The 24,592-nt window shown below is 39.6% G+C and overlaps 4 protein-coding genes across 6 annotated transcripts in view; 2 read left to right on the top strand and 2 right to left on the bottom strand.

The window, feature by feature from the left end:
- Positions 1–24,592, top strand: part of ttyh1 (tweety family member 1) — a 98,004-nt gene that overhangs the window by 6,818 nt on the left and 66,594 nt on the right. The gene's annotated exons all lie outside the window — the stretch shown is intronic.
- On the bottom strand, positions 68–9,294 carry mboat7 (membrane bound O-acyltransferase domain containing 7). 3 transcript variants are annotated; one of them, XM_069695834.1, is made up of 9 exons: positions 9,206–9,294; positions 7,693–7,775; positions 6,710–6,839; positions 6,108–6,234; positions 5,813–5,969; positions 5,202–5,397; positions 4,430–4,594; positions 4,114–4,290; positions 68–2,939 (listed from the first exon to the last, which is right to left on the bottom strand). In XM_069695834.1, exons 2-9 carry the CDS (start codon positions 7,766–7,768, stop codon positions 2,552–2,554), a joined length of 1,416 nt encoding a protein of 471 aa, XP_069551935.1. In that variant the 5' UTR covers positions 7,769–7,775; positions 9,206–9,294; the 3' UTR covers positions 68–2,551. The 3 variants fall into 3 exon arrangements, with proteins under 3 accessions (XP_069551935.1, XP_069551937.1, XP_069551936.1); XM_069695836.1 differs by having other exon boundaries at positions 4,442–4,594; XM_069695835.1 differs by having other exon boundaries at positions 7,693–7,772.
- rps9 (ribosomal protein S9) lies at positions 9,571–11,950 on the bottom strand. The gene is made up of 5 exons (XM_069695857.1): positions 11,873–11,950; positions 10,954–11,066; positions 10,706–10,828; positions 10,346–10,532; positions 9,571–9,829 (listed from the first exon to the last, which is right to left on the bottom strand). Exons 2-5 carry the CDS (start codon positions 11,048–11,050, stop codon positions 9,652–9,654), a joined length of 585 nt encoding a protein of 194 aa, XP_069551958.1. The 5' UTR covers positions 11,051–11,066; positions 11,873–11,950; the 3' UTR covers positions 9,571–9,651.
- On the top strand, positions 12,392–24,432 carry rbfox1l (RNA binding fox-1 homolog 1, like). Its single transcript, XM_069695842.1, has 12 exons — positions 12,392–12,809; positions 17,498–17,734; positions 20,811–20,990; positions 21,094–21,147; positions 21,234–21,326; positions 21,413–21,482; positions 21,592–21,651; positions 21,754–21,889; positions 21,972–22,011; positions 22,098–22,165; positions 23,146–23,227; positions 23,310–24,432. The coding sequence occupies exons 1-12, from the start codon at positions 12,723–12,725 to the stop codon at positions 23,352–23,354; spliced, it is 1,152 nt and encodes a 383-aa protein (XP_069551943.1). The 5' UTR covers positions 12,392–12,722; the 3' UTR covers positions 23,355–24,432.

The raw sequence follows: 24,592 nt of genomic DNA, 5'->3' as shown, positions 1-24,592 counted from the left end.
TTAATCATATCGAGACAATTATATCATGTAGTCTTTAAAAAACAAAAGACAAAGTGAGTAACACTGGTGAGGAAATGCTGATATGTATTCCACAGGTAACACAAAGCAGGGAGTGTTACAGCTGGTGCAGCATTTAAAGCCAAAGATAAAAACATGGACCAAACAAAAGGCAGAAAAAAGAAGAAGTCCCGAGATGAGCAGTTAACAGAAGGTCTAATACAATTATCACCGTGCAATAATAAAAACAGAAGGAAACCATTTCTCGGAGGGTAAAGTTTTGGCACAGAGAGAGGATAAAACAGGTTAACACAAATTCAATTTGTAATTCAAATGATCTCGGTTCTGTGTAGGATTTAGAGAACAGAAACACATTGGAAAGATAAAACCTTTAGATACTGCTCCTAGTCATGCTCATATGAAACAGAAATATAACAGTTGTCACAGTGTGAGACAAGAGGGAGTGAAACAACTCAACATGTTTCCAAACTGTAAACAGTTTACTGTGGTTAGGGCTCGGAGATAATTCAATATTATCAATAATTTACTTTTTAATGACGGCTGTTGTTTTAATTCTGATTCCAGAAATTAATACTGTTTGAACAAATTTTAAAAAACAATTTTAAGTTTGGTCTAAGTTTATTGCTTTTAACGGAAACTGGATTATGTCAATAAAGATTTAGGTTTTCTAAATATTGTGACAAATTTGTACATCGTAAAATAACGTGTGTGACATTAACAATGTGATAATGATTTGATAATATCGCCGAGCCCTAGCTGTGCTGTTATTCATGATTTTCATCGGCAGCTTGTATTCGTGACACAACACTTTTTGTATCAAGTGTTTAGTCCCAACCCTGAATGGTACGTGATGGCAGTACAGACATTTTGGCAGTGAATGGACTGTTGCTATCTTTCACATGGTGCACTCGTCACAGGACACAACACTGCTGCAGAGATGTCAAGAGCACGTGTTCCTGATATGATCTGAGTTGCTTACGATTACAGGCAGAACAGTGAGGCGAAACAGAGAAACACGTCTGATTTACAGGATTCTATGGAGTAAGCCAAAGCACAGAAAAGCTCAGCCAATAAAATGAGCAACAAAATACATTGTCTTATTAAATCACTTATCCTGGTCCTCGTGTCATTAGACTGAAATAGAAATGTAATCTGGACCTTAATTTCCTCCTTTAAACTTAGAATTGAACTAATGCTGTTATCATACAGGTTGGGATAGCTGAGCCTTAACAATGACACCATCATTTAATTAGTTCTATCACAATCTATTCATTCTTCCTACCAATACAGGCAGTAACATTTACAGTCCACCATCATGTCTTGGAATGCTTTGTTGATTATGGAAACGTTATGGTGCACCAGTTATATCGCTTTGTTTGTCTTTTAATTAATTGCAAGATAATTATGACACACCCAACTATAAAACGGTAACTTGACATGTAAACTGCCTTATTTTGGCTATAAATACAGCTCCAAAATGTTTAAACCTGCAGAATGGAAATTGTATCTTCTTCAGAGAGCATTTACAAAGACTGTCGCCATCACAGGGTTCACTATAGCCTTCTCCACTGCTACTGTTGCAGCTGTGAAACGGAGGATAAATTGTTTGGAGCGTCACAACCACCATAAAATGACTTTGTTCACTGGAGAATTTGATCCATTTGGTCCGAAACATTTGGTTTGGAGATGCACTATTTAATAATTTTTTTTCCCCCTTTTTAAGCATGGGGCTTAACTGGAAGTTGGCTGGATTTGAATTCTCTAGTACAGGGGTCTCCAACCAGAAGCTCGCAAGCTACCCAGTAGCTACCCGGTGGTTAAGTATGTGTATGTTGTATATCAATTTGTTATTGTTCACATAAAAGAAGCTTATTTAACTGGTTTGGTGGAGCTCACCTATGTGAATAAGTGTTACAGTGTTCGAAAGCTACATGAGTAGCTCTCAGACAATTTCCTTTTGTCAAAGTAGGTCTCAGAGGAAACAAGGTTGGAGACCCTTGCGCTAGTGTGCATGCCCAGTATGAATTCAGAACCCTAGTGTGGGAATGTCTTACCAGATATTTACAAACTCTGCATACGGTCAAATCCAGAGATATATTCGGCCATGATCGGTGATAGGATTGTGTGAGCAATTTTGAACAAAACAAATGTGCATTTATAGGTAAAAGTTCCTCACAATAGCTTTAAAACCGGACATTCGCACAGCTGAGACGAGATTTAACTGTTTACAACTCAGCTGCCTCTCACTCTACAAAAGTAACATTCATTGAGCTCAAACATTCCCCCCTTAATGTTCACAGTACGTATACAAAATATCTCCAGTGGTTCCCTTCTATCGAGTTTTATAAGTCACACTATTTTCTGTATTTTCAATAAAATCGAGTTGTACTTTTCTTACAAGAAATCGTCCTGGACCTGCGTGATGTTTGTTGGTAGAAAGATGAGTGATGGTGCGATCAGTGTTTGAAATTCTCGTCTTGAAAGAGCTCCTTCTCCTGTCCCGAAAATGATCCAACCTTTTCTGTACCTCCATTCAGTCTGTTTTATCTCCAGTTTTCTCTTCCACGTTCTCCATCTTCTCCCCTCTCCTCCCTTCTCTCTTCCCTCCCTTCAGGACCGTGCCCACTATTATACAGCAAACAGCGATGATGTGCATGACAAAGTAGATGGACATCCAGTAGTTGATGGTGTCAGAGGCCTTCAGCAGCACGAAGCCCATGCACATGTAGTCGTAGGCCCTCATCTTCAGGAACCAGTGAACCCAGTCGAAGACGTTCTGTCCACGAGGACCCAGTTTAGCTCGGACAGCAGCCTCCATGGCAGACTCTGCAGCGATGCAGAGGGGAATGGTGAGGAAGGAGAGGTAGTAGCCAGCATGCAGTCCATGCCAGTAGGCGCTGATGAACATGGTCCATCCAGCCCTGAGAGCAACAGACAGAGAGCAGAGAGGGAGAAGTATTACAGACACGTCATGGTGCAGCTTTCTGTCTTCTGTTATAAGATATATTATGATGCTGAGGCAAGATGAGGATGGGTCGTGTACAAAGAGTTCATAGAAGTTTTAAAATTTAGACCTACACATTTCACTCTACGCAAAGGGGGTATTTAATGTCTGTGGTGAGACATGAAGTAATCAAGATGTGTTTTTCTAGAATTTTACAAAAACTGCATTTTTTTTTTTTTTTTTTTTGCCAGGATTTGAACAGTTTTGTGTATTTTTGTTATTGTCAACATATTCCATTAAAGGCCAAAATCAACAATGAACTGATGCTACTCAGTCATTTTTCTTTATTTAGACAGCACCTGATATAGCTTATTATATTACAGCTTTGTGCCATTAACTTCCACTGTGGTTAAAAAAAAAACCCCGAATAAAACACATCAATGAGCCACACTGTTGAACTGTGAACGTTTATTACGATGAACACTAATATAGTAGGCACTTTGGTTTATCTTTATTCAATCCCACACAGTCCTACTGCTATAAATCCCCAAAACCAAGGCTAAAAAAAAAATGGTCCCAAAAATACACCATTTACTCCTGTTTTTGTTGCTACAAGCTACAGCATCTAGTTGTAGCTGATAGAAAATAATTTAGTCTTTTGAACAAATAATATTATATATAAATGCAACCAATTTTTAAAGGCTTATAATTTAAGTTGGAATAAAACTGACAGGGAAAAGAGAGTAGTGTAGTAGTAAAATTCAGAGAGATGAACTAAGAAATGGCTGGTTCTGGGTGTTTCTCAGGGGATTTGTAAAACAATAATATGTAGAATATTGCCAGACTCACTCTTTAATATTTTATTAGCCAGCAAAATGTGCTGAAAAGGTAAGAAGATTTTTTTTTTTTTGTATTTAGGAGCTCCCCTGCTGATCATAAATATTTGTGATCCAAGTTTAGTAGTAAAAAGAGAATGACTAGAACACAGTTTAAAATCTGGACATGCTTGTTGTTACCTCAGGGATGCAGTCATTAAATTGCAAATTTTTGCACAGGTTCCCATATACTGTACACCTCAAAAGGATCTCTTCTTGTAAACTATACAACACACAGGGATCTCTTCTTGTAAACTACCAACCTGCTGTACTAACCTGAGTGTGTAGGCCTTGAAGGGGGCGTTGGGGTAGATGTAGTGATGGAGCCACCATTGCACTGTCATGTTCCAGTAACGCATGCCATGTCGGACCTTCACGCAGAAGTCCGTGTTGTAACAGTCGATGTTCTGGATGGTTTTGAAGTCATATGTCTCATCGGTGGTCTGATCAGAACTGGAAGCAAGAAAGAAAACAGAAACCAAACAGACATAAATATATTCTTTCAACAGGAAAAATATCAACTTTTATGACATTTATCTGATTCACACAAGTGTGAATACTGATGCATCCTTTGATACCTGTGATAGTATACCTGTAGTTGTACCTGTAGTTGACAGTGGGTCCTCCTCCAGGTTTGGAAAGTGCATTTTCTGGATAGCAGCCCAGACCTGCACTGATACAACCAGCCTCAGCTCCACACCACGCCGCATAGAAACGCATCCTGAACACGAAGAAGACTGCCACCATGTAGAACATCCTGGTGAAGGAGAGAAATGGGTAGAAAGTCAGAATTCATTTCTATTGTACCAAACAAATGACATTTGACATGACAGTCGCACTTCACACCAGATTTATTCTATGCTTTGTTTTCATATTTGTCCTACTTCATCTGCTTTCCTCTATGAATACAAGTTTATAGGCGCCACTTCAATACGGGAATATTCAGAGATATTAGTCACACATTTAAAAGGTAATTTCGACACAAACATGTGCTACATATATAGTATTTACTGTAGCTTTAAAACTTTTAAAGCAGCATTCTTTTTTGTTTATTCCACAGCCTGAGAAAAGAAAATGTGATTATTCCTCTAAAATCTATTGAAATGTTAAACTTCTGCCTATTTGCTAGACAAAGATCACTCTTATATATTATCTGCTTTAACTCTTCTCTTAACTTTTAATGGATTGTATTGTATGCAGTTACTCAGTTTTACTATCTTAAATTACAATTCTGATACAGATAAATAAAATTCTGCAATGATGATATTATGTTATAAAATAAATCTACCACTCCAGTAACTGATAAAACAGTTATTCATTTATTAAAAGGACTTCGTCAGGGCATTGATGTTTTTTAACGATACCTGAAGAGAATGTTTTCAGCCAGGAACTCCTCTGTGCGAACGTAGGCTAGTGGAAAGACGGAGTTGACTGCCAGGAAAAGAGCGCCGTAGACAGGAACCAGCTTCAAGCGCTTCAGGCACGGCACTCGGCCGGGCAGCGCCAGCGGGCTTGGCTGCCTCAGCCAATCAGCGTACGTTTGGAAGCGAAAGAACGGGCCTTCAGGAAGGTGGAAGGATGAGACGAAGGAATAAATGCAGCGGTGAGAAGACAGTGATTGACAAAACAAGCGGGATGATGCAAGATACGAAAGTGACCATTGGAGGAAGGCGTGGTTCAAAAGGCGGGAGGGCGTTGAATAGGAAAAGGGAGAAAACAAACAGAGTAGAGCTATATGAAAACAAGAAATATTACTAAAAACAATATGGACTCACAATATTGGACAAGTAGCAGAAAGTGAGACAAAGAGAGACAACAGTTAAAATTCATGCAAAAGAAAATGCAACAACAGCAAGAACAACACACGAATATGAGCAGCTCACACATTAAAACGGTATAATTTTTTAATGTTCACTTAAATGACAGAACTTCCTTTTACCAACATTATTGAGAGAAGATATTTCCACAGACTTACCGGTCATTATACCAACATAACAGTAACTATAGGTCAGAGTGTCGTAGAGCGAGGGCTCCTGAGACAGAACGGCAATGACTTGAGACTTGGCAAAAGAGCTCACTTCCTTTTTCTTCTCTACGTGGAAGCTGTGCACCTCGTTGGCGAGACTCACCATCTGAGTTGAAAACAAAAACGCAAATCAAAATCAACAAATATGGAGGAATATTGAAGCACCAGTGTCTTGATTCAGTACATTTATCCACTGATTTCTCTGCAGCACAGATTTTTTTCCTGTGTTCCTGAGTTTCTGTACCTTCAGTGTAAGAAGCAGCTGGATAGCATTGGCAAAAGGAGTAGGTGATGGCAGACCAAACCATGTGACCAGTCGGAAAAAGAGGAGGTAGAGGAAGGTCCAGCTGAGGCTCAGTGCCGGGGCGTATCTTTGTCGACAGAGACACATGATAGGAGTGAGTTTGCATATTATTTCTGCACAGTATTGACATGTTCGCCACTTATGGAGTCCTGTTGTGTGCAGAGCGTATCAGCTTTTGCAGTTCATTAAAGCTAACAAGATTAGTCAGCTCTCAGGAGATTCATCTGCAGTTAGTTTGATAAAGAATTAGTTGTTTCAGCCAGTTTTCAGCAAAACAAATTGCTGTCAAGTTTGTTTAATATGAGGATTTCTTGATTGTCCTCATTGTCCTCATCACATGTGATAGTTAATTTTTTTTTACATTTTGAAGTGTTAAGAAGGCAAAATACATGATGTCAAGCCATCCATATGAACTTTATAGATTCATCAATTATTTTGACAGATAAATCTATCTCTTTGGAGTTGCAGACCCAATGGTCTGACCTCTGTGTGTGTGTCATACAGTGAATTAAGTTTGAAAGCCATAGATATTCAACCCTCACCGCCAGCTGCTCTTTATAATAATCCATGTTCCGATCACTGTCACCAGAGAGTGGAGTGTGTGAATGTGACAGGTGGCGATGGTGATGGAGAGGCCCACAAGAAGAGCCGCCCCCTGCTTCACAGGCGGACCTGAAGAGACAGAAAAATTACACGGTTAAGCCGCCTACAACCATCTACTAGCGAGCTATATGAGGTGAGAAAAACACCTGACTGCTGCAATAAAAATTCAGAGGATGACAGGATTGCCGAGGAAGCCTGTCATTTATTTGGACCAGCCACTTTTAAAACTAAAGGCTTGCCAGCTGATAGGTGAAAATCTTTAAAGGGAAGTCAATCTGTCATAGAAGGTATATGCCATTAATTTCAACTAATAAAAGTACAAACACTGTTTAAAAACAGTGGCTCTGCTTTCAACTGATTTTGAGCTTAATGACACTGACAACCAGGTAAATTGCAACTATAAAGTATGGTTTACAATAAGGAGTGCAGCATTTGTTTACACATCAAACAGGAGTTGTCCTGTCGTTCCACTCATATGTTCAGAACAATAATGGATGTTTAAAATGATCAGTCAGAGACAGCACTGCAGGTAAAAGACAGAAAAACTGCAGAGCCATTTGATGTGACAAGACCGATGCTAGAACACATACTAACACACTTAACATAAAGTTAAAGAGCACAAAACCCCTGAACAAAAGAAAAGATTAAAGAGTAATCTTTTACAGTCATTCATCGTCTCCCCAAACACCAGATAAAGCAGATTTTCATTTTCTTTATCCCCCTCGAAGAACATCCCTCGTTCTTTTAAAGAAATGCTCCACTTGACACAGTTCGGTGTGTGATCAGAAGCATTCTGAGGAAGATTGACTCTCTAGATGAAGAGCAGTCCTGTCTTCATAAAAAAAAATATTTTGCTGATTAAGTTTGAAACTCAAACACCATGTGTTCGTGACCTGAACTTGAACTGGACTCAAATACTCACTGAGGTAACGGAAGAGGAATCCAACAGGGATGGAGGCAGCGAGAATTCCCAAATACACCAGCTCATCAGGAGACATTGCTCTGCTGACACAGAAACACAGACTAGCTCCAAACCTGCTAATGTAGAAAACTGCTCACGCATGAAACATTACTAACAGATAATTCATGATGAACAATTTACAACATGTACAGAAAGCACAGCTAACACAATAAAAGATCACATCACAGGTATACTGACTAAATCCTATAGCCCTGTTAAGATGTTTCGTGTAAAGAAAAGTGCAAGATAACATGTGATATCTACTTTTTAGGTAACATACAAAGAGTGAGGGTTGGGTTTATGTGCACCTAATTTGTGGTGATATAAATCACTGATTGGTTAGCAACAGTAAACTTAAACCAGAGATGTGTACAGACTAGTTTAAGTTTAGTCAAGGTGTAGTTTTAATAGAAGAAAGATCAACTCCGTTTTTAATTCCATAAAACAAATATAAGATGTTCCACATATTTATCATACATTCAGTTTCTATATCTAACTTATCAACTATTTTTTTGTTATAAAGAGTTGTATATATATATAAAGAGATTTTTATATTCTAAATAAAGAGCGTAAATAATGTGGTGCTTATTTATAAATAAAACCACCCAACTATATGAAAAATGTGTAGATGAAGCAAGTAATCGAGTAAAAGAAAATTTAATGGCAAGTATACTTGCCATTAAATTTTTGACATTGATAAATGTTCAAATCAAGCAAAAAAAAAGGCAAACATTTCATTGCCCCATTACTTTTTAAACTGACTAACAACTTTTCCTTTTAATAATACTGATTTACTTCTAATAATTGTGAGGTTTGGACTTTTTGAATGGACAAAAGAAGCAGTCCAAAGTTTTTATTTTGGGAGGGCATTTCTCACTATATTGTGAATTTTAATAAAGTAAACCATCAATTGATTTATCAAGAGAAAATAAGCGATGATTTCATCCACTAAAAATAATAAATCGCTGCAGTCCCGTATGAAATCATTAAAATGAGCTACTCCCGAATCAATAACTACAGTAAAATGTTATAGTAATGCAATAACATAGTTACAGGGGCCATATTTAAATACATATGTAAAATAATTATTTCACAGGTAAGATACATTTTAATATTCAACCTCTGTTTTGCATCGATGATTATCTGGTCTGTATTTCACAATATTTCCTCTGTGTAAAGCGAAATGTACAAATTAGCCAACTTCCGCTGTATGCAAGTACACGTAGCTTCTTCTCACGGTATAAATTACAACTTAATTCATTTCAGGACTAAAAAAAAAAATCAACTTAGAACCAGAACATGGCTCAGAGTAAACATTAGTCCTGCACGCCTACCTTCAACGAGCTACTTTGAGCGGTAATGTTAGCTAACATCAACATAGCTAAACAACAACAAAAAAAGGACAGCGATAGCGCTGCTGCTGTACAACGAAATAAAAAGATCGACCGTAGCACGAGCCAGCGTGAACACTTACATTTATATTGCGTTGAATCACCAGGTGTAAAAAAAAAAAAAACCCTGTCCCCTACCGAGCCTGCAGGACACCGCATCCACTCAGCGCTAGAGCTAATTTGAGTCACTTCCTAGACGAAGTATGACGTCACACCGTAAAGTTGGACGGTGCCATTCTAACAGCAGGGGTGTGGCCTGTACCAGTCTGAGCCCCGTTTATAAAAGCCACAATGTTTCATCGCATCTGGGACACCGTTTCAAAGTCGACTTTCTTCGGTGTAATAGCACAACTAACCCCACTATTCACGTCATTATGTCACAATACTAAACTGTAAATATGAATTACAGCCAATGTTAAAGGACAACAAAAAGGAAGAAACAAGTCCGTTCTCTGGTCACACCAAACATTTTTATTGAGAATTTTGACAGAACAGAGAGCATAAAAACATTCCCTGCACGACATCCTTCTTAATCCTCCTCCTCGTCGTCAGCTCCTCCAGCTCCAGCCTGGCCCTTCTTGGCGTTCTTTCTCTTGACGCGGCCTGGGCGTCCACCGCCGTATGGAGACCTCAGGGAGAAGTCAATGTGCTTCTGGCTGTCCAGACGAACCACGAAAGAGGGGATGTTCACCACTTGCTTGCGCACGCTGCCAAGACACAGAGGATGAGGGGGACTTTAGTAAATATGTTCAAATGTCTTCCACATGCTCTTCTTTCAGGAGTTGTGTAAAACTTCATTAACATGTACACAGGCGAGTGCCATCAATCTACTGCAGGCTTCATTGACGAGGAATTCTTGACACCACAGGAAATCTGACTTAATAACTTAAATCATCAGCCTGAGTATTTGGCACATCAAAGTGTAGTGAAAACTACAATTGCCCGGAGGTGCAATCCGCCAACCTTACCTGACAGCCACAACACCACAGTGGCAGTCTGAGCCCCTGGCGGCAGGATTGGCTCTAGGCAATGTCTACTGACAAGGTATACGGTTTTGATACCGAAGTGACCTTGCTGAAATGTTTAACCGATCTCAACGGAGAGTGTTACAGGATGGCGGTCCTCTGATGAAAGACGAAGCATTGACAGTTTCTCATGAATCCCCCAAAAGACTTGGACCCTTCATTAACTGATGTTTGCTTCAAAGAAGCCCGAGAGCTTACCGGATGTGCCTCTGGCGGATAAGGACACGGGCATGGTGGATGCTCTTGGCAAGTCCAAGCTTGAAGACCTGCGTCTGCAGCCTCCTCTCCAAGAAATCTTCAACCTTCAGACCCAGGATGTAATCGAGTTTCATCTTACCCTCATCCAGCACACCGATCCTCACCAGACGCCTGAGCAAAGCATTACCTGGAAATCCACACGGGAGTAATTAATTCCAAACATGGGGTACAAATGGCAATTAAGAGTACACTGACAATGTTGGCCTCATTGACGAGGAATTCTTGACACCACAGTAGAGTCTGACGGTTCATAATTAAATCATTGGCCAGAACAAAGTACTTTTAATTTATTTAGCTCACCTTCAAACAGACGCTTGGGGTCTTTCTCATCCAGAGTGAGCAGCTCTCTGGCAGCTTTACGGATCTTGGCCAGAGTGAACTTGACCCTCCACACCTCACGCTTGTTCCTCAGTCCATACTCGCCTTGAAAGAAGATGCACCAGAGTTAATATCCAGTCCAACAAATGGAAATACTCAGTATATCAAAATGTCTTGAATGAAGCCATTTTATATTGTACAGTGATAATATTTGCTAAATCACACCATACCAATGAGTTTCAACTCCTGGTCGAGACGGGACTTCTCGAAGGGACGGCGGGGGGTGACATAAGTCTTGCGACAAACCCAACTCCTGGCAACGGGCATGGTGGCTTACAAGTGCCTGCAAAATCAACATCAAACATTAGCTTTACTCATCCAGTATGAACTGTATTATTTCTGCATCTCACAAACGAAGCATATCGTAAATTAATTCTAACCTAACCAAAAAAAAAAAAAAAAATCAATGGAGCCATTTCCACCTAGTTATTCCTGAATAAAATGTTACATAAACGTGTATTAATAAAGTGATTTGAAATTCCAGTCAAATTTTATTTTAAGTGTGACTGGAATTGTATATTTACAAAAATGTTAAGTTGCGAGTGTAAATCGTAAACCCAGCGGCTTTAAAAAGCATTAATGCAGACAAAGTCATCTCTTTCTAATTAATACGCTGTATAAAATTCAGTGTATAATACAAGTACACGATTTAGTCATTTTAAGCATATTTGACTGCAGAAGTTTAGCGACTCCTGCAGACGCCGCTGTCTGCACTTTAACGCGAACCGGTCGGGAAATTCATGGAAACGAGTAATACATATGGATATTAATAAGCTTAAAACACTGGTCTGCCGGGGAAGATTCGTTAAATATGTTTTTAACGAGTAGAAATGATGTTAAAATTCACAAGAAACCTGCTACGGTCATCCATACGACTAGGCCGCAACTGCACCGCACCACGTTGTTCAACGTGACAAGCTAAGCTAAGATTCACTACTTTTCCATTTAGAAATCCGTGAGAAAATGACAGGTAGGATAGCTAATAGAAATACATTGAAGTTTTCGGTCGTTTCCTATTAACATCTGAGTGTAAGGGTGCTAATACAGAGAGTTTGCGTTGTTATGTAGCATGAGGCAGGCAGCTCATACCTATCTCGCTCAGGCTTCGTGCAGTAAAGAGGAAGTTAAAGGAAGTTCCTATTCATTTATAAGGCCTTCGCATACACTACAAGTCCCATGATGCCTCTCACCACTTGAACGGAAGTGGACCGGTTGGGTTTGTTGCACTCTGTCGGTCAAACGGGAAAACAACAGCTGAAATGAATTGAAGGCACAGCTTTTAGAAGTACAGCAGGCTTAATGTGTGCTCTTTTATTTTTTTGTCAATGAATTATAAATATGTTTCATATCATAACAGACCCGCAGCTGTTAGACAGTGAATCATAAAACTTTACACAAAGAGGCGAAGGCCTGTTATGAGCTTTTTGTAACACTGGACCCCATTTGAAAAGGGTGTTATTGCACTAAATGTCCAGGAAGAGGTGAAAAATATTGCACTACAAAGTGTGGGAGAGTGAGGGAGGTAAGGTGGTAAAAACAGGGAGAAGGACATGGGAGACTATTTATATAACTCTGAAATGGGACCCTGAGCATGTGTTTCTGTCTGTCAGGCTGCATGATCAACTGATGGAAACACAGAAGCACACTTGCTTTCTCTTTCACTGCTTTATATCCTGTCTGTTCCAGGCCAGGAATTGTTTATTTTGTTGAGTTTCTTTGTGTTTTCTTGTTTGACTCACCTGCGAGGTGAAACAGAGTCTTAACCTTCTTTCCCCTCGCCCTCCTGGATCTTCCATTTCCTCCTGTTGGGATTTTTCTTCTTTTTTTCCCAGCCTGATTGCCTGCTCTTCTGTGTGCACCTTCCTTTTCCCCTGCTGTCATTTTCCTTTTCCACCCATTTTCCTCTGCTCCCTGTCTCCTTGAGCTTGGTTTTGGGGCTATGCTCTCCTCACCCACTGTGATTCTCCAGCCTTATGGACTCCCCGTCTACCCACAGACAACCACATGCTACCCTGGCCTACTTCAGGTAAACTCCTCTTCATTTGCTCTGTGTCTCCACGATATCTCATAAATCTTCACCAGATTTTGAGCTTAAAGGTGACTCAGGAAACAGAGGTTGGGAATAAGCACGAACAATATTTATTTACAAAATCAACGAATAAATTTCTTTATTCATCAAATCTGTTGCTAAATTGTCAGAAAGATCCCAAGTTTACATTTTTAAATTTCCTATTGTACTTTATCAGTTTACTATCAGTAAATAATATATGCAAATATTTACATCTAACAAACTTAAACCAATGTATTTCAGCTTTTTTGCTTAATATTTGCATATTTTAAAGAATTATTTTAGTATTGAATCTAATCATGTTTTTCCTGTTAATTGACTAATTCATTCAGTTCAAGTAGAATGTTTATTGTAAGTTGAGAAATGAATGAAAGTGTAAGCCACGATTAGTGAGGTGGAAGACATTTAATTTAGCAGGGGAAATCAAAGGGCTCCAGTTCATTTCATCAGTCACATCTTACATCTAATTCATTTTAGTGGTGTAGGGATTTAATATCTCGTGCAGAGGAACAATTTAAGCAATGACAAATCATACAGGCCCGATGGGATAGTGCCAAGTACACTGATTGTGAAACATGTTATTTATTCAAAATGAAGAACACTTTAACTTTAGTCCACTGGTCTCAGTGATACCAGATCTCAGTGATACCAGGAGACATACCTGACATACCACTAATGCCACAAGGCATCTGGTATCTCTCTACCTTGTCTCTGTGCTTCACACCAGCTGTATTTTTAGCCCTCCTTTCCTGAGCAGATAATCACAGGAGGAAATTCTGTCACCTATCTTGTTTTTTTAAGTCAACTGTGCTTGAAATTGGTGTGAAACATGCCCGTTGTGCATTTAAATATTGAATATTTAGCTCTTCCGGCATACAATTCACATCTGTTCTTTATTTGATAAAAGCTAGACGGGTGCTATGACAAAACAGGTGTAGAGAGAGAGATATTGTTTGAAGGAGACTGGGGCTGAAAAAGAACTTGAAGTCTGAGTTTTTAGGCTAAAAAATAAAATACTTGGAATATAAGATAATGTTGACTTATTTTAAGTGTTACATTTCAAAGGACTGAGCCCTCCTTCAGTTGTTTCTTGTAGAAATGTCAGTATGATTGAAGTGCAGCATCTGTTTGAAAGAGCATCTGCCAATTATCAAACTGCAGCAGCCTTGGTTTGAAATCCCTCTAGGGATTATTGTCACATGTCAGTCGGTGTCTTCTCTCCTCTGTCTTTACTACTTCTCTTCATTATCAGCTATTTAACAGAAGCCCAAAATATATTTTAATAAGAGGAAGCAGGTTATGCAGGTGGAGTGGATGGATAGATAGAAAAAGGAATATTTAGTTTCATTAATAAACTATGCGTTGCTAACATTTGCAACTTGGCTAGCATTAAAAGGCCACATCTGCAGTTAGCGTTGCCTCGTGTAAATCCTGTGGCAGCTGTCCCAGCAGGCACCTGGCTCCGAGCCGTTGACCTCTGACCACAAAGTGACAGCTGAAGAGCGAGACGAGAGAAATAGGCAACAAATGGCAATCAAAAAAAGCCTGTGAGGTGGAGAGGGGAGCACAGAGTCTGTACACTTGCTGACACTGTGATACTGAATGAGGCACAGTTACAGTCTGCGGGAATACAAAGAGAGAAAGCAGAGCTGACAGTGATATCCAACAGACTGCTATCTTCACCCATGTGTCAGTTTTTTTTTTTTTTTTTTTTTTTTTTATCTGGAAAGAGGGCCAAGGCAGCCACACTGGTTGTTTGTTAAGATAAATGGGAAACAGAGCAGGCACAAGTCAGTGTTGACATGTTTGGAAACATGTTCCAGCACAATAGTTAAGGCTGAATGAGATGTGGAGTTTGCATTACAACATGGGAGGATCATTCAGTCAGTTTTCTGTCCACAACTTTGCTGCAGACAGTTGAATGAATTGCACAGAAATTCATTTGGATTTACAGACCTTCCTGGTCCCCAGAGGATGAATCCTGCTGACTTTGGTGATCTCAACTTTTGACCTTTGTGGTGGTTTTGACTGAAATGTCTCCACGTCTGTTGGATTGGTTGCTCTGATCCTGACATTTTTGTCCCCTGCAGAGTGAAATATTATAATAAACAAGCCCCTGACTTTTTATCTATTTACTTTCAAGTCAACATTTTATATTTGTTTAATGCGGCAGTACATGACCAAATACCTGCAAAATAGCACATTTAAACACAGAGGTTGAACAAGGTTCCGCACACAATCAAACAGAATTAAAACGGTCAAAATAACTTTTGCTGTGTGTGTTACATCTGATTCTGGTTCACTGGGATTCATACTCTGATTGAACAAAATAAAACTGAAGAATTCTAAATCGAAATCCTGTTTTATGGCAAAAGGTGACATCCAACACATAAACAATGAGATCAAACAAATGTAACGCTACCAGCCAGAGAGAACTGTGATTTAGTATTGGCCCAAAGGTTTGATTGACAGTTAGTTCCTTCCTTCATCTATGCTTCATCATGTTACTCCTTGATTTTGCATCTACAAATCTCAAATTTTTCACACCTCTAAAGTCCAACAGCTGATCGAGAGCTATATGACACATAATGAGATGACAGTGGAGAAAGTTTTAATTATAAAAGATTCTTCTAAATCCTGATGCTGACGGACTCACTGGTGTGAATTGGCTTGCAAGGCAACACGGGGATGTCGGGGATACAGAGAGTGAAGAAGTTATCTAATCCACTGATTAAGTGAAAATATCATTACTGCTACAGAAAAATTCCCTATTAAAGCACATTACTGCTGAGGAATTCAAACTCAATGAGTCATATTTTAGCTACAGATGTGGATGTACAAATCTTAGGATTTTCTACAGGTTAAGGAAATCCTCTCCTCTCCTTTTCTAAATTTTTGGAGATAATGTCAGCACTTAAGGCTGTTTTTAATATATCCTGAAACACTGACAAGAAATATACAACTAACAGCGAGACAACATTCTGTGAGTTTATTGAATGTTGTACGACTCTTAATCGGTACTGCAGTAGGATAAGCGTACTGAAGCAAAAGTATATAGCAGCCGCATTTAGTGCAGGAGATAATTTTAATGTATTCAGTTCCCGCACTGTGTCTCTCTGTGCGATGTTAGCACTCATTCCTAAATATCTAAGCATGAAGTCAGAAATACTGCGAACAATAAAGCAGGTATGTTTATGTGACTGATGATCCAACAGATGTCTTAGGATAGAGACCAAAACTAAAAATTTTAATAATTATTTTATAGTCTTCAGTTTCTCAGAAGGCAACAAAGCGTACTCCACCAAATGCAAGATAATGTAGCAGGAGATATATTGTTAAAGAAAATGTCTCTGTAAAGTAATGAAACCATGTTGGCCTCTCCAGGATGATATTCTTAGAGGTGACCTTTAGCATGATGTGGTGCATATGGATTCAACCTCATGCTGTGGGAAGAGCTCTGTCTGTAGTCTGTCTCGGTGGGTGGAGGGTAACGAGGTGATTGACAGTTACAGATGTCCACAGCTGGTGTGGCCCCTTGGTCCTCTCCCTCTGGTAATCATTTGATGTGATTGGTGGATGAGTAGAACTTATGGTGCAGTGGGCGGGTGGTTAGCTGGCATTAAAACATGCGGCAGTTGTTGAACAATGCATCAGAGATTGAGGAATGCAGTAAGGGGGTAAGACAATGCGTTCAGTTCTTTACTGGGTAATTCTTTCATCTAAAAGCTGTACCTGATGATTGTTTACCTCAGTGTCCTTACAGTTCAGCTCTGTTAGTCAGAATACTTTTTTTTTTTTAATGTTGATTCTATTATATTTGTTCACATCAAAGAAAAACAAATTCTTTCTTTCTTTTTGAAAGAAATTATGTGATTTGAAGCTGCTTAAAAAATGAATCAGTTCATCCAGTTCATCCATCCTTAAATATGTCATTGAAATCTAAACTCCCCTTATAGCTCTTTTTATGGCTGTAGTGGAGGATTTTCAGCAATTGTTCAGTTTTTTTAAAGTTAAGAATAACCTAAATGGTGTGATAATTGTGCAAAATGAACATCATAATCCTCCAGAGCTCAAGTATTTTTTGTTTGATTGTCCATAATGCACAACATCTCATTTACAATTATTTAAACACAAAAAGGCCACAAATCCTTCAATTTGAGAAGCTGAAAGAAACTGGATTTTTCTCATTCGATTTACAAGATGTACAAGAACTTGGCCTAAATAAGCGTAAGTGCTTTGCATTTTTATTTTTTTAGACCGTCCTTGCCTGATAAATACCTACATCTTTCAAACTTTTGTTTTTGTATGTGTCAAAAAGTCTCAAGTTGGATCTGATTGTGGTTACTTTCTCAGAAATTATTCAACTGTTCAGAGTATCACTCCCTGTGACAAGTAACCCGATTTTCATGTGTACATTTTGTGGAATGCCCCTTTGTTATGACATTCATGCATGTGTCATTGTTATTGTGGTACAGTTTGTCTGTTCAGTATGTGGCAGCATCAACTTTCCATCTTCAAACTGACAACAGATTGTAAAAGTAGAACAACAACAACATCTGGTGATTAGTTTGTTTACATCTATATGACATGTGATATTTCTATGAGCAGTGGCTCATTCCTCCCTCCTTGCTCTCTCTGTGCCTTAGGGGGGCCCCACTCAGGAGGCTGGCCCAGGCAGCGGAGACCCCTCCCTGCCACAGGTCTACGCTGCTCCACCTTCTTACCCACCACCAGGTCAAGGTCCACCAACATCAGCGGGCAGACTTCCCACTCTTGACTTTAGCTCCGCACATCCCAGTTCAGAGTACCCCGAGCATCCCCAGCTCAGAGTCTATCAGGGCCCTCAGCATGACGGGGCGGACACTCTGACATCCAGTAACACGGTAAGAGCAGTTTGTGATGATCTTAATGTCATGACAAGAGCTTCATCTCCCAATAAAACATGATCTTCAGTAATTTAATGTGACAAGCAGCCCTGCTGCAACAGGTAGTCCTTTCATATGTCCTACCAGAGCAACACACCCAGATAAAGTTTCTTTCTATATATAGAGTCCCACTTCCAATGTTATGTCCTTGTACGGAAATGCTGCTCACACTCTGAGCAGCAAAGTAGGGGAGACAGCTGAGAGGGGATTTGTTGTTGAAAATAAATTCCTCCTCCGCTGTGTCTTATTCAGCAGGTAGTAAACCAGATCACCTTTCAAGATTATGTAATGTGTTTATATACCTCCAGAGGAGGTTTATAAAGTGCATGTTATGATTTTATGGTTCTTCTTCCAACCCAGAAAACCAACTGATTTCTGATACAGGATATAATTTACTGTTTCAATAATTTTTTTAATATACAAATATTTTTTAACACAATTTGTGACATTGCAAAACAAATATTTTGTCACTAAAGTGTTATTTTCTTTACGACTAGAGCAATACAATTATTTCAACCTGTTTCCAATAACAAATGTGTAATAAAAGTATTTTCAAATGAATTAATTTATTATTCTAGTGCAGAAACCTGCATTATACTTTAATTTTTTTTCCTGTGTTAACACCATGTCATGACTGCTGTGTCACTGAGTTTCAGACTGAAATATCTTGGCAACAAGAGAATAGATGGATTGACAGAGATTTTGTACAAATGTTCATGATCCCCCGAGGATGAATCCTACAGACCTGAATCCTAATGAACCCCTCTGACTTTTTCTCTAACGCCACAGTGAGCTTTTGACAACTTTTTGATAGATTGTTGTAAAATCTGTTGCAGATATTCAGGGTCGCCAGAAGATGCAGTCCCTGAATGAAAACATCTAGTGCTGCCATCAGGTTAAAATTTACTATGCTAACATGGTGATACTTGATAATGGTTATAGCCTACCTTGTAAACATTATATATGTCTGCTGGCTCTGTTTTTGTCAGCATACTAGAGAGATATTCACTCTTCCCAAAGGATAAATATGACTGTACTGATCACTTTAACCCCAGGTTCTTGTGTTAGTAATTGTCATTGTGAGCATGTTAGCATGCTCAGGTTAGCATTTAGCTCATTAACCACCACAGCCTTGCAGAGCTGAAGACTCCCTGAAAATATAATTGTGTCTGGAAACAGGTTGAAATATTCTGCAAAAATTGGAAGATTATTCACTTTTATGAAGAATTTACAGGTTGTTTTTTTTTGTAGAGAGCAATTGGAACTACTTTTTTTTTTGCAGTGCAGTTGAGATGATCAAGTGTCCTTCAGGCATGAAACGTCCGCTCTGATATAGACAGAGTTGTTTAGTCTGATCTGTGTGGCAGGTCGGCTCTGTGTCCTGCTTCTGCAGCACGTCTCTTCCTCCTCTCATAAATGGTGTTTTGTGGCCCCATCTATATATTTTATTACTAGAGCCCCTGACATACTTGGGTCCCTGCTGATTTTCGGGGAAAGTTGAGACGTCGCCACGGAGGGAGGGGGTCAAAGGGGGAGGCCGACCAGATGACCCCCTTTTCCCCCTCTGAAATATCGCTAAGGTCCAGAACACAATTCTGCATCGTGACATGAAACCACCACCCAACTCAACCCTGTCTCCCTGTCTCCCACTCCTCTTCCACTTTAGTCTGTGTGTGGTGTGTGTGTGTGTGGGTGGGTGAGCCACAGCTGGCCGGTGTAGTGTACTCCAGTGGCCTGTGTGCCTTTATGTGTTTATAAAACGCCTCTCTGGGTGAATGAGTCTCTTTTTCTGTCTATCCCCAACTTATTAATTATGCCCCTTGACAAATGACCTTTAACCTTTGGCAGAAAAGTGGCACCGTGACCCCAGACTGACATTTCAGTTTTGATCTCTGTCCCCCTTGCCTTCTGCCCATCACCCTCCTTTTCCAGCTTTTTGCGCACCTTCTTTGCCTTGTTTACTTTAATTTTAATTTTATCTTTCACTGCTGCACTGAGGCCTTTTTCACTGTTTATCTGCCTCTTGGTACTAGAATGCTAATACTCAAGTCTTGGGACTGCAGTTCTTATTTCAATTAGAGTGATAGATTTTACAGTGATTTTCTCTGCTTTTTAAAATTGATTTTTTTTTTCTTTCTTTTGCTCTCTGCACCTTCTCTTTCTCACACTGCTGAAGCTCACCAGTTTTATTTTGCCTTTCTTGCAGATCTTTTCATTCTCATGTTCTTGTTTGGACTCATTCATTTGTTTTAAAAGTATTTTTTTAACACTTCTCTTGCAACGGTTTACGATGCTGGTTGACCGACACATACATGCACACACACTAGCATCGTGGTGCATTGTGGGATACTGAATGTTTTGGTTTTGGCACATTAGTCCTTGAATTCTTCTGCATGGGGCAGTTTATACATGTTTACAGGTCCTATTTGTATTTAATGTAATTACAACTAGTCTGAATTTGTGTTTTTCATGGGAGCTTGAAATAATTTTCCACTCTTTACCACAGCTGGAATGAGCACATGTAGTTTTAATATCAGATATCTTTATGGTTAGTGTACTGGGCATCAGTCTTTATACTCTCCTACAGGCATGTATTCAGACCCAGCTCACTAAAATAAAGGCCTTTTCACGGCTCCTTACATTTGCCTGAGAAGGGTCACTGGTTGCTGAATGCTCGTTGAACTTGGTTTGATTCACTTGATCTCATGAAAATGATCTTTGCTTCATGGATGTGATGCTTACGCAACCAAATCTTTACACAAAGAGAAATCTTCTGAGCAATGTTGCTGGATTTTGTTGAATTGACTCCTGTTATTTCTTCCCTTTCTTTCTTTGTTTTTCTACTGACGCCCTCTCCTCGTTTTTCTTCACATCTGTCTCATCTCATTCACACCCTTTCCATCTTTTGTTTTTCATCTTTCTGTTTCTGTTTGTTCTTTTATGTCCTCTTTCTTCTCGTCCATTCTTCGTCTATCCACGTATTTGCCTCCTCTCTTCCTCCTCCTTTCCTTGTTTCATACTTTCTCACTGTCAGGAGGATGTTCTGGCCCCTGTGACCTCTGACCCCCAGTCTCTCAGCGTGTCTGTGTCATCAGGGGGCGGAGCAGGAAGTGGAAGTGATGAGGAGGGGTCAGGTAAGGCCCAACCGAAACGCCTCCATGTCTCCAACATCCCTTTTCGCTTCAGAGACCCAGACCTCCGGCAGATGTTTGGGGTATGACATCCACAAAGCCCATATTGTTACTGTAAATTAAATTACCTCCTCTGTGTTAAATCTTCTTGTATACTGACATAAAAACTTAATCTGACACTTGCAGCAATTTGGCAAGATCCTTGATGTAGAAATCATCTTCAATGAGCGGGGGTCAAAGGTGAGCAGCACAGAAAATCATCAGAGCTAACTCTGATGTGAAAATTATTTTTACTGAACAAAAGAAATTAACAATCAAACATGCAGGGCTTTGGATTCGTCACATTTGAGAGTGCCACTGAGGCCGACAGAGCAAGAGAAAAGCTAAATGGGACTATCGTGGAGGGGAGAAAGATTGAGGTGAGGAAGGATTTCCAATCTGTTCAGTCTGTTTCCACATTTTCATTCTGCATAGCTGACTTTTTTCTTTTAACTTGTTTCCCCAGGTTAATAATGCCACTGCAAGAGTAGTTACCAAGAAGCCCCAGGCGCCTCTCGTGAGTGGTGAAATTTCAAGTAAGAAACACCTCATTAATATTTGCTCGTTTCGTTTTGGGGTGTGACTGATCTTTGGGGGTTCTGTTTAAGGCTGGAAGAAAGCAATAGTCTTTTTATTTCTCCGTAGCCTCTGGATGGAAGATCAACCCTGTCATGGGAGCGATGTATGCACCTGAACTCTATACAGGTAAGTCAACACTGATGTGTCACCACTCCTGAGAGATGACCAGCACTGTACATTTTTACTTCTCCTATCATTTACCTTTTGTCTCCCTCTGTGCTGATTTAGTCGCCAGTTTTCCATACCCTGTAGCGACTCCCACCTTGGCGTACCGGGGGTCTGCGCTGCGTGGCCGGGGTCGAGCCGTCTACAACACGATCCGCTCTGCTGCAGCTACACCTACTGCTGTGCCCGCCTATCCTGGGTAAGACTGCATCCAGTGACAGCTCTACATTCTTTTACTTCCCAATGACACATTTTGATCTTGATTTTATTAATCTTTTCAGGGTTGTATATCAGGATGGACTGTATGGAGCAGAAGTTTATGTAAGTAGCTGCACACTCTCCCACATTTACAACAGTAAGCCATTTGCTATTGCCATATTTAAGTTGTGTTATTTTTTTCCATACAGGGAGGCTACCCTACCGCTTACAGAGTGGCTCAATCAGCATCTGCTGCCACGGCAACCTACAGTGATGGGTAGGCAGACGAACAAAGCACATAAAGATGAATGTATTTCAGTACCTTCACAATGTTTCCAACATCATAAAGTTGCTTTTAAGTCTGTTCTGACACTTTCTAAGGATGGGAAGTCTTTTCTAGTAAAGTATGTGTTGGCTGATAAGTAAACAGAAATGTCAAAATATGTTTCTGTCCAGTTTATTTTCTGGTCACAATTCAGTGAAAAAAAAAACCTATTTAAGATATGTTTATGAAGCTATTTAGCTATTAGCTGACATATTATTACCAGACCTTTTGAACTCCCAAATATTTGTTTCAGCCTCAAAAATCCAGTATTATTTTTCTGCTTTTTACATTTTTACAAAACATTTTGTTTACATCAAAATACAAAATTTCACATGATTTGTAGCATTTTAAATGTTCCTGTATTAAAATTGCCTTTTGCAGAGAAACTTGCTCGCAACAAATTTGTTGCAAGATTTTGTTGTAGTGGTAATGAGAAGGCTTTGCACTTCCTCAAACAGGCAACATTTACCAGTAAATATTCACCGTGAGTGGACAGTGTACTATGGGACACAAAAAAAAAACAACTAAAGTCGTAAGAGTTTACTCGTTAACTGAATGATGTATTAAAATAAATATACATCAACTTTAGTTGGTATAAATAGAAAAAAACCGTTATTTTTTTCCTCTTCTCCCAGCAGTAAAGTAAATGTGCAGCCCAAGGTCACAGCTGAGGTCATGTCTATTAGGAATTTGAGGCTTGTTTAGTAGCTTTCATTTTAGAATCACACTCAAATTACCCACGCTGGATTTTATTAAGGTTAATTCAGATCAGAGAAAGGTGTTTAAATGTAAGTAGTTTTATGTTTGTGAACATAGAGCAGGCTTCAAAAACTGAAACATAATTGAATTGCTCTGCAGCAAAATGAATAAACAAAGAAGGCTTAAAAGCAGCGTGTGTGACATTTACATTTGCTTCTGATGTCTTTGACCAGATACGGACGAGTTTACACCACAGCTGCGGATCCCTATCACCACTCGGTTGGACCAACGACGACATATGGAGTTGGTACAATGGTGAGCTCAGTCAGAACAGCCTCTGTTGAAAGCTGTGATGTCGTTATATTTGTGGTTAACAGCAGTCTGCTTCTGTCAACAGGCCAGTTTGTACAGAGGAGGATACAACCGCTTCACCCCTTACTGAGCCGGGGGGGATGGGGGTGGGGTGTGTGTATGTGGGGGAGGGGGCAGGGAAACATTTCTCCTGAACTCTGGGATTGGCTGATCCATGGACGCTGCAGGACAAGTTATCTTCTACCTCCTGTCTCCATCACAGCCTCTCCTCAAGAGACTAAACAGCTTGAAGTCATAAATACTGTAGGACCCTTTTACTGTCCATTCTGCTGAAGAACACTTAGCACATGGAAGAGGATATTGTGTAATTTATAGACAGTGGTTTTAAACCTTTAACTGATTATTGTTTTCTGAATTTGCTGATGTAATTGCCACTGCTTCATAAGGGAGAGCTGGTGGGAAATACTGTGTTTAAAATGTGGGAATTTTTTTTGTCAATTTTTTAACAATGTTGACGACTTATTTTTGATGGCAGTTATTTAGTAAATCTGTATTTGAGCGTGTGTGTGCGTGTGCGTGTGTGTGTGTGTGAGCATAATGTGTGAGGCTATACATCAACATCGTTCAGTTACTCAGTCGACTGAGCGACAGCTGTGACGCTGGAATCACTATTACAAATACAGAGCTACTGTTTGTCTGGATGTAGTTTTTTGTTTTTTGCCTTTCTAACTATCTACCTCTCATTCATGTTTAGCTTTTCATACAGCTGTTATGTTACAACTAATCCTGTTTTCATGGCAGTTTCTATGACTTCCTTTCTGTCCATAAACCTGTCTGTTTCTGTGGCTTCGTACCTCACGATCTGATGAGTCTGATATCAGTCAAGTGCCTTTTGTTGCTTCTCCTCTACTCACCCAGGAGAGTTTTATTTTACCGAGTTGCTGATTTACTTTCTGCTGTTGGCTTTTACGACACAAACCTGCTCATCACTAGAATATGAATTTTCTGACCATCGTCTTGTCACTCGTCAGTGCCCTTCACTGTCATCTTTTCCTGTTTTTTCTCTCTCCTTCCTCCCTCAGATATGTTGAATGACTTCTTTGCTTGTATCAGTGAATTTTTTTTTTTTTAGGCCTAGTCTTTGTTTCTGTTGCACTCTTTTCTGCTTTGTTTGATGTTTACCTCTAAATAAAACCGTTTCCCCTCTTTCCCTATTCTGTTCTTTATTGATTCCTCACATTTTCCGAAACTTTTTTTTCATTTCTCATCACTTTCTGTGTTCCTGTTTCTGTGTGGCTCTGTTGCCACCTCAGCTTGCGATCTGACTCAAAAAATTTTTTTATCACACATGAAGTAGTAATGACACTC

Source organism: Brachyistius frenatus, unplaced genomic scaffold, assembly GCF_029030835.1.
Source record: "Brachyistius frenatus isolate BFR_SWC_R1_liver_20210118 unplaced genomic scaffold, ASM2903083v1 Contig_20, whole genome shotgun sequence".
Classification (NCBI taxonomy): domain Eukaryota; kingdom Metazoa; phylum Chordata; class Actinopteri; family Embiotocidae; genus Brachyistius; species Brachyistius frenatus.
Note: the sequence above shows the minus strand (reverse complement) of the source record. Positions and strands in the feature narration are given on the sequence as shown.

Coding starts and splice junctions, on each gene's coding strand:
- mboat7 (XM_069695834.1), bottom strand. CDS start 7,768: ATGTCTCCTGATGAGCTGGTGTATTTGGGAATTCTCGCTGCCTCCATC. Junction 5,398..5,812: donor TTATGTTGGTATAATGACCG/GTAAGTCTGTGG, acceptor ACCTTCCTGAAG/GCCCGTTCTTTCGCTTCCAA. Junction 2,940..4,113: donor TTCAAGGCCTACACACTCAG/GTTAGTACAGCA, acceptor TGTTGCTCTCAG/GGCTGGATGGACCATGTTCA.
- rps9 (XM_069695857.1), bottom strand. CDS start 11,050: ATGCCCGTTGCCAGGAGTTGGGTTTGTCGCAAGACTTATGTCACCCCC. Junction 10,829..10,953: donor CCAGGAGTTGAAACTCATTG/GTATGGTGTGAT, acceptor TCTTCTTTCAAG/GCGAGTATGGACTGAGGAAC. Junction 10,533..10,705: donor CCCCAAGCGTCTGTTTGAAG/GTGAGCTAAATA, acceptor GTGGATTTCCAG/GTAATGCTTTGCTCAGGCGT.
- rbfox1l (XM_069695842.1), top strand. CDS start 12,723: ATGCTCTCCTCACCCACTGTGATTCTCCAGCCTTATGGACTCCCCGTC. Junction 22,166..23,145: donor ACGGCAACCTACAGTGATGG/GTAGGCAGACGA, acceptor GTCTTTGACCAG/ATACGGACGAGTTTACACCA. Junction 23,228..23,309: donor CATATGGAGTTGGTACAATG/GTGAGCTCAGTC, acceptor TTCTGTCAACAG/GCCAGTTTGTACAGAGGAGG.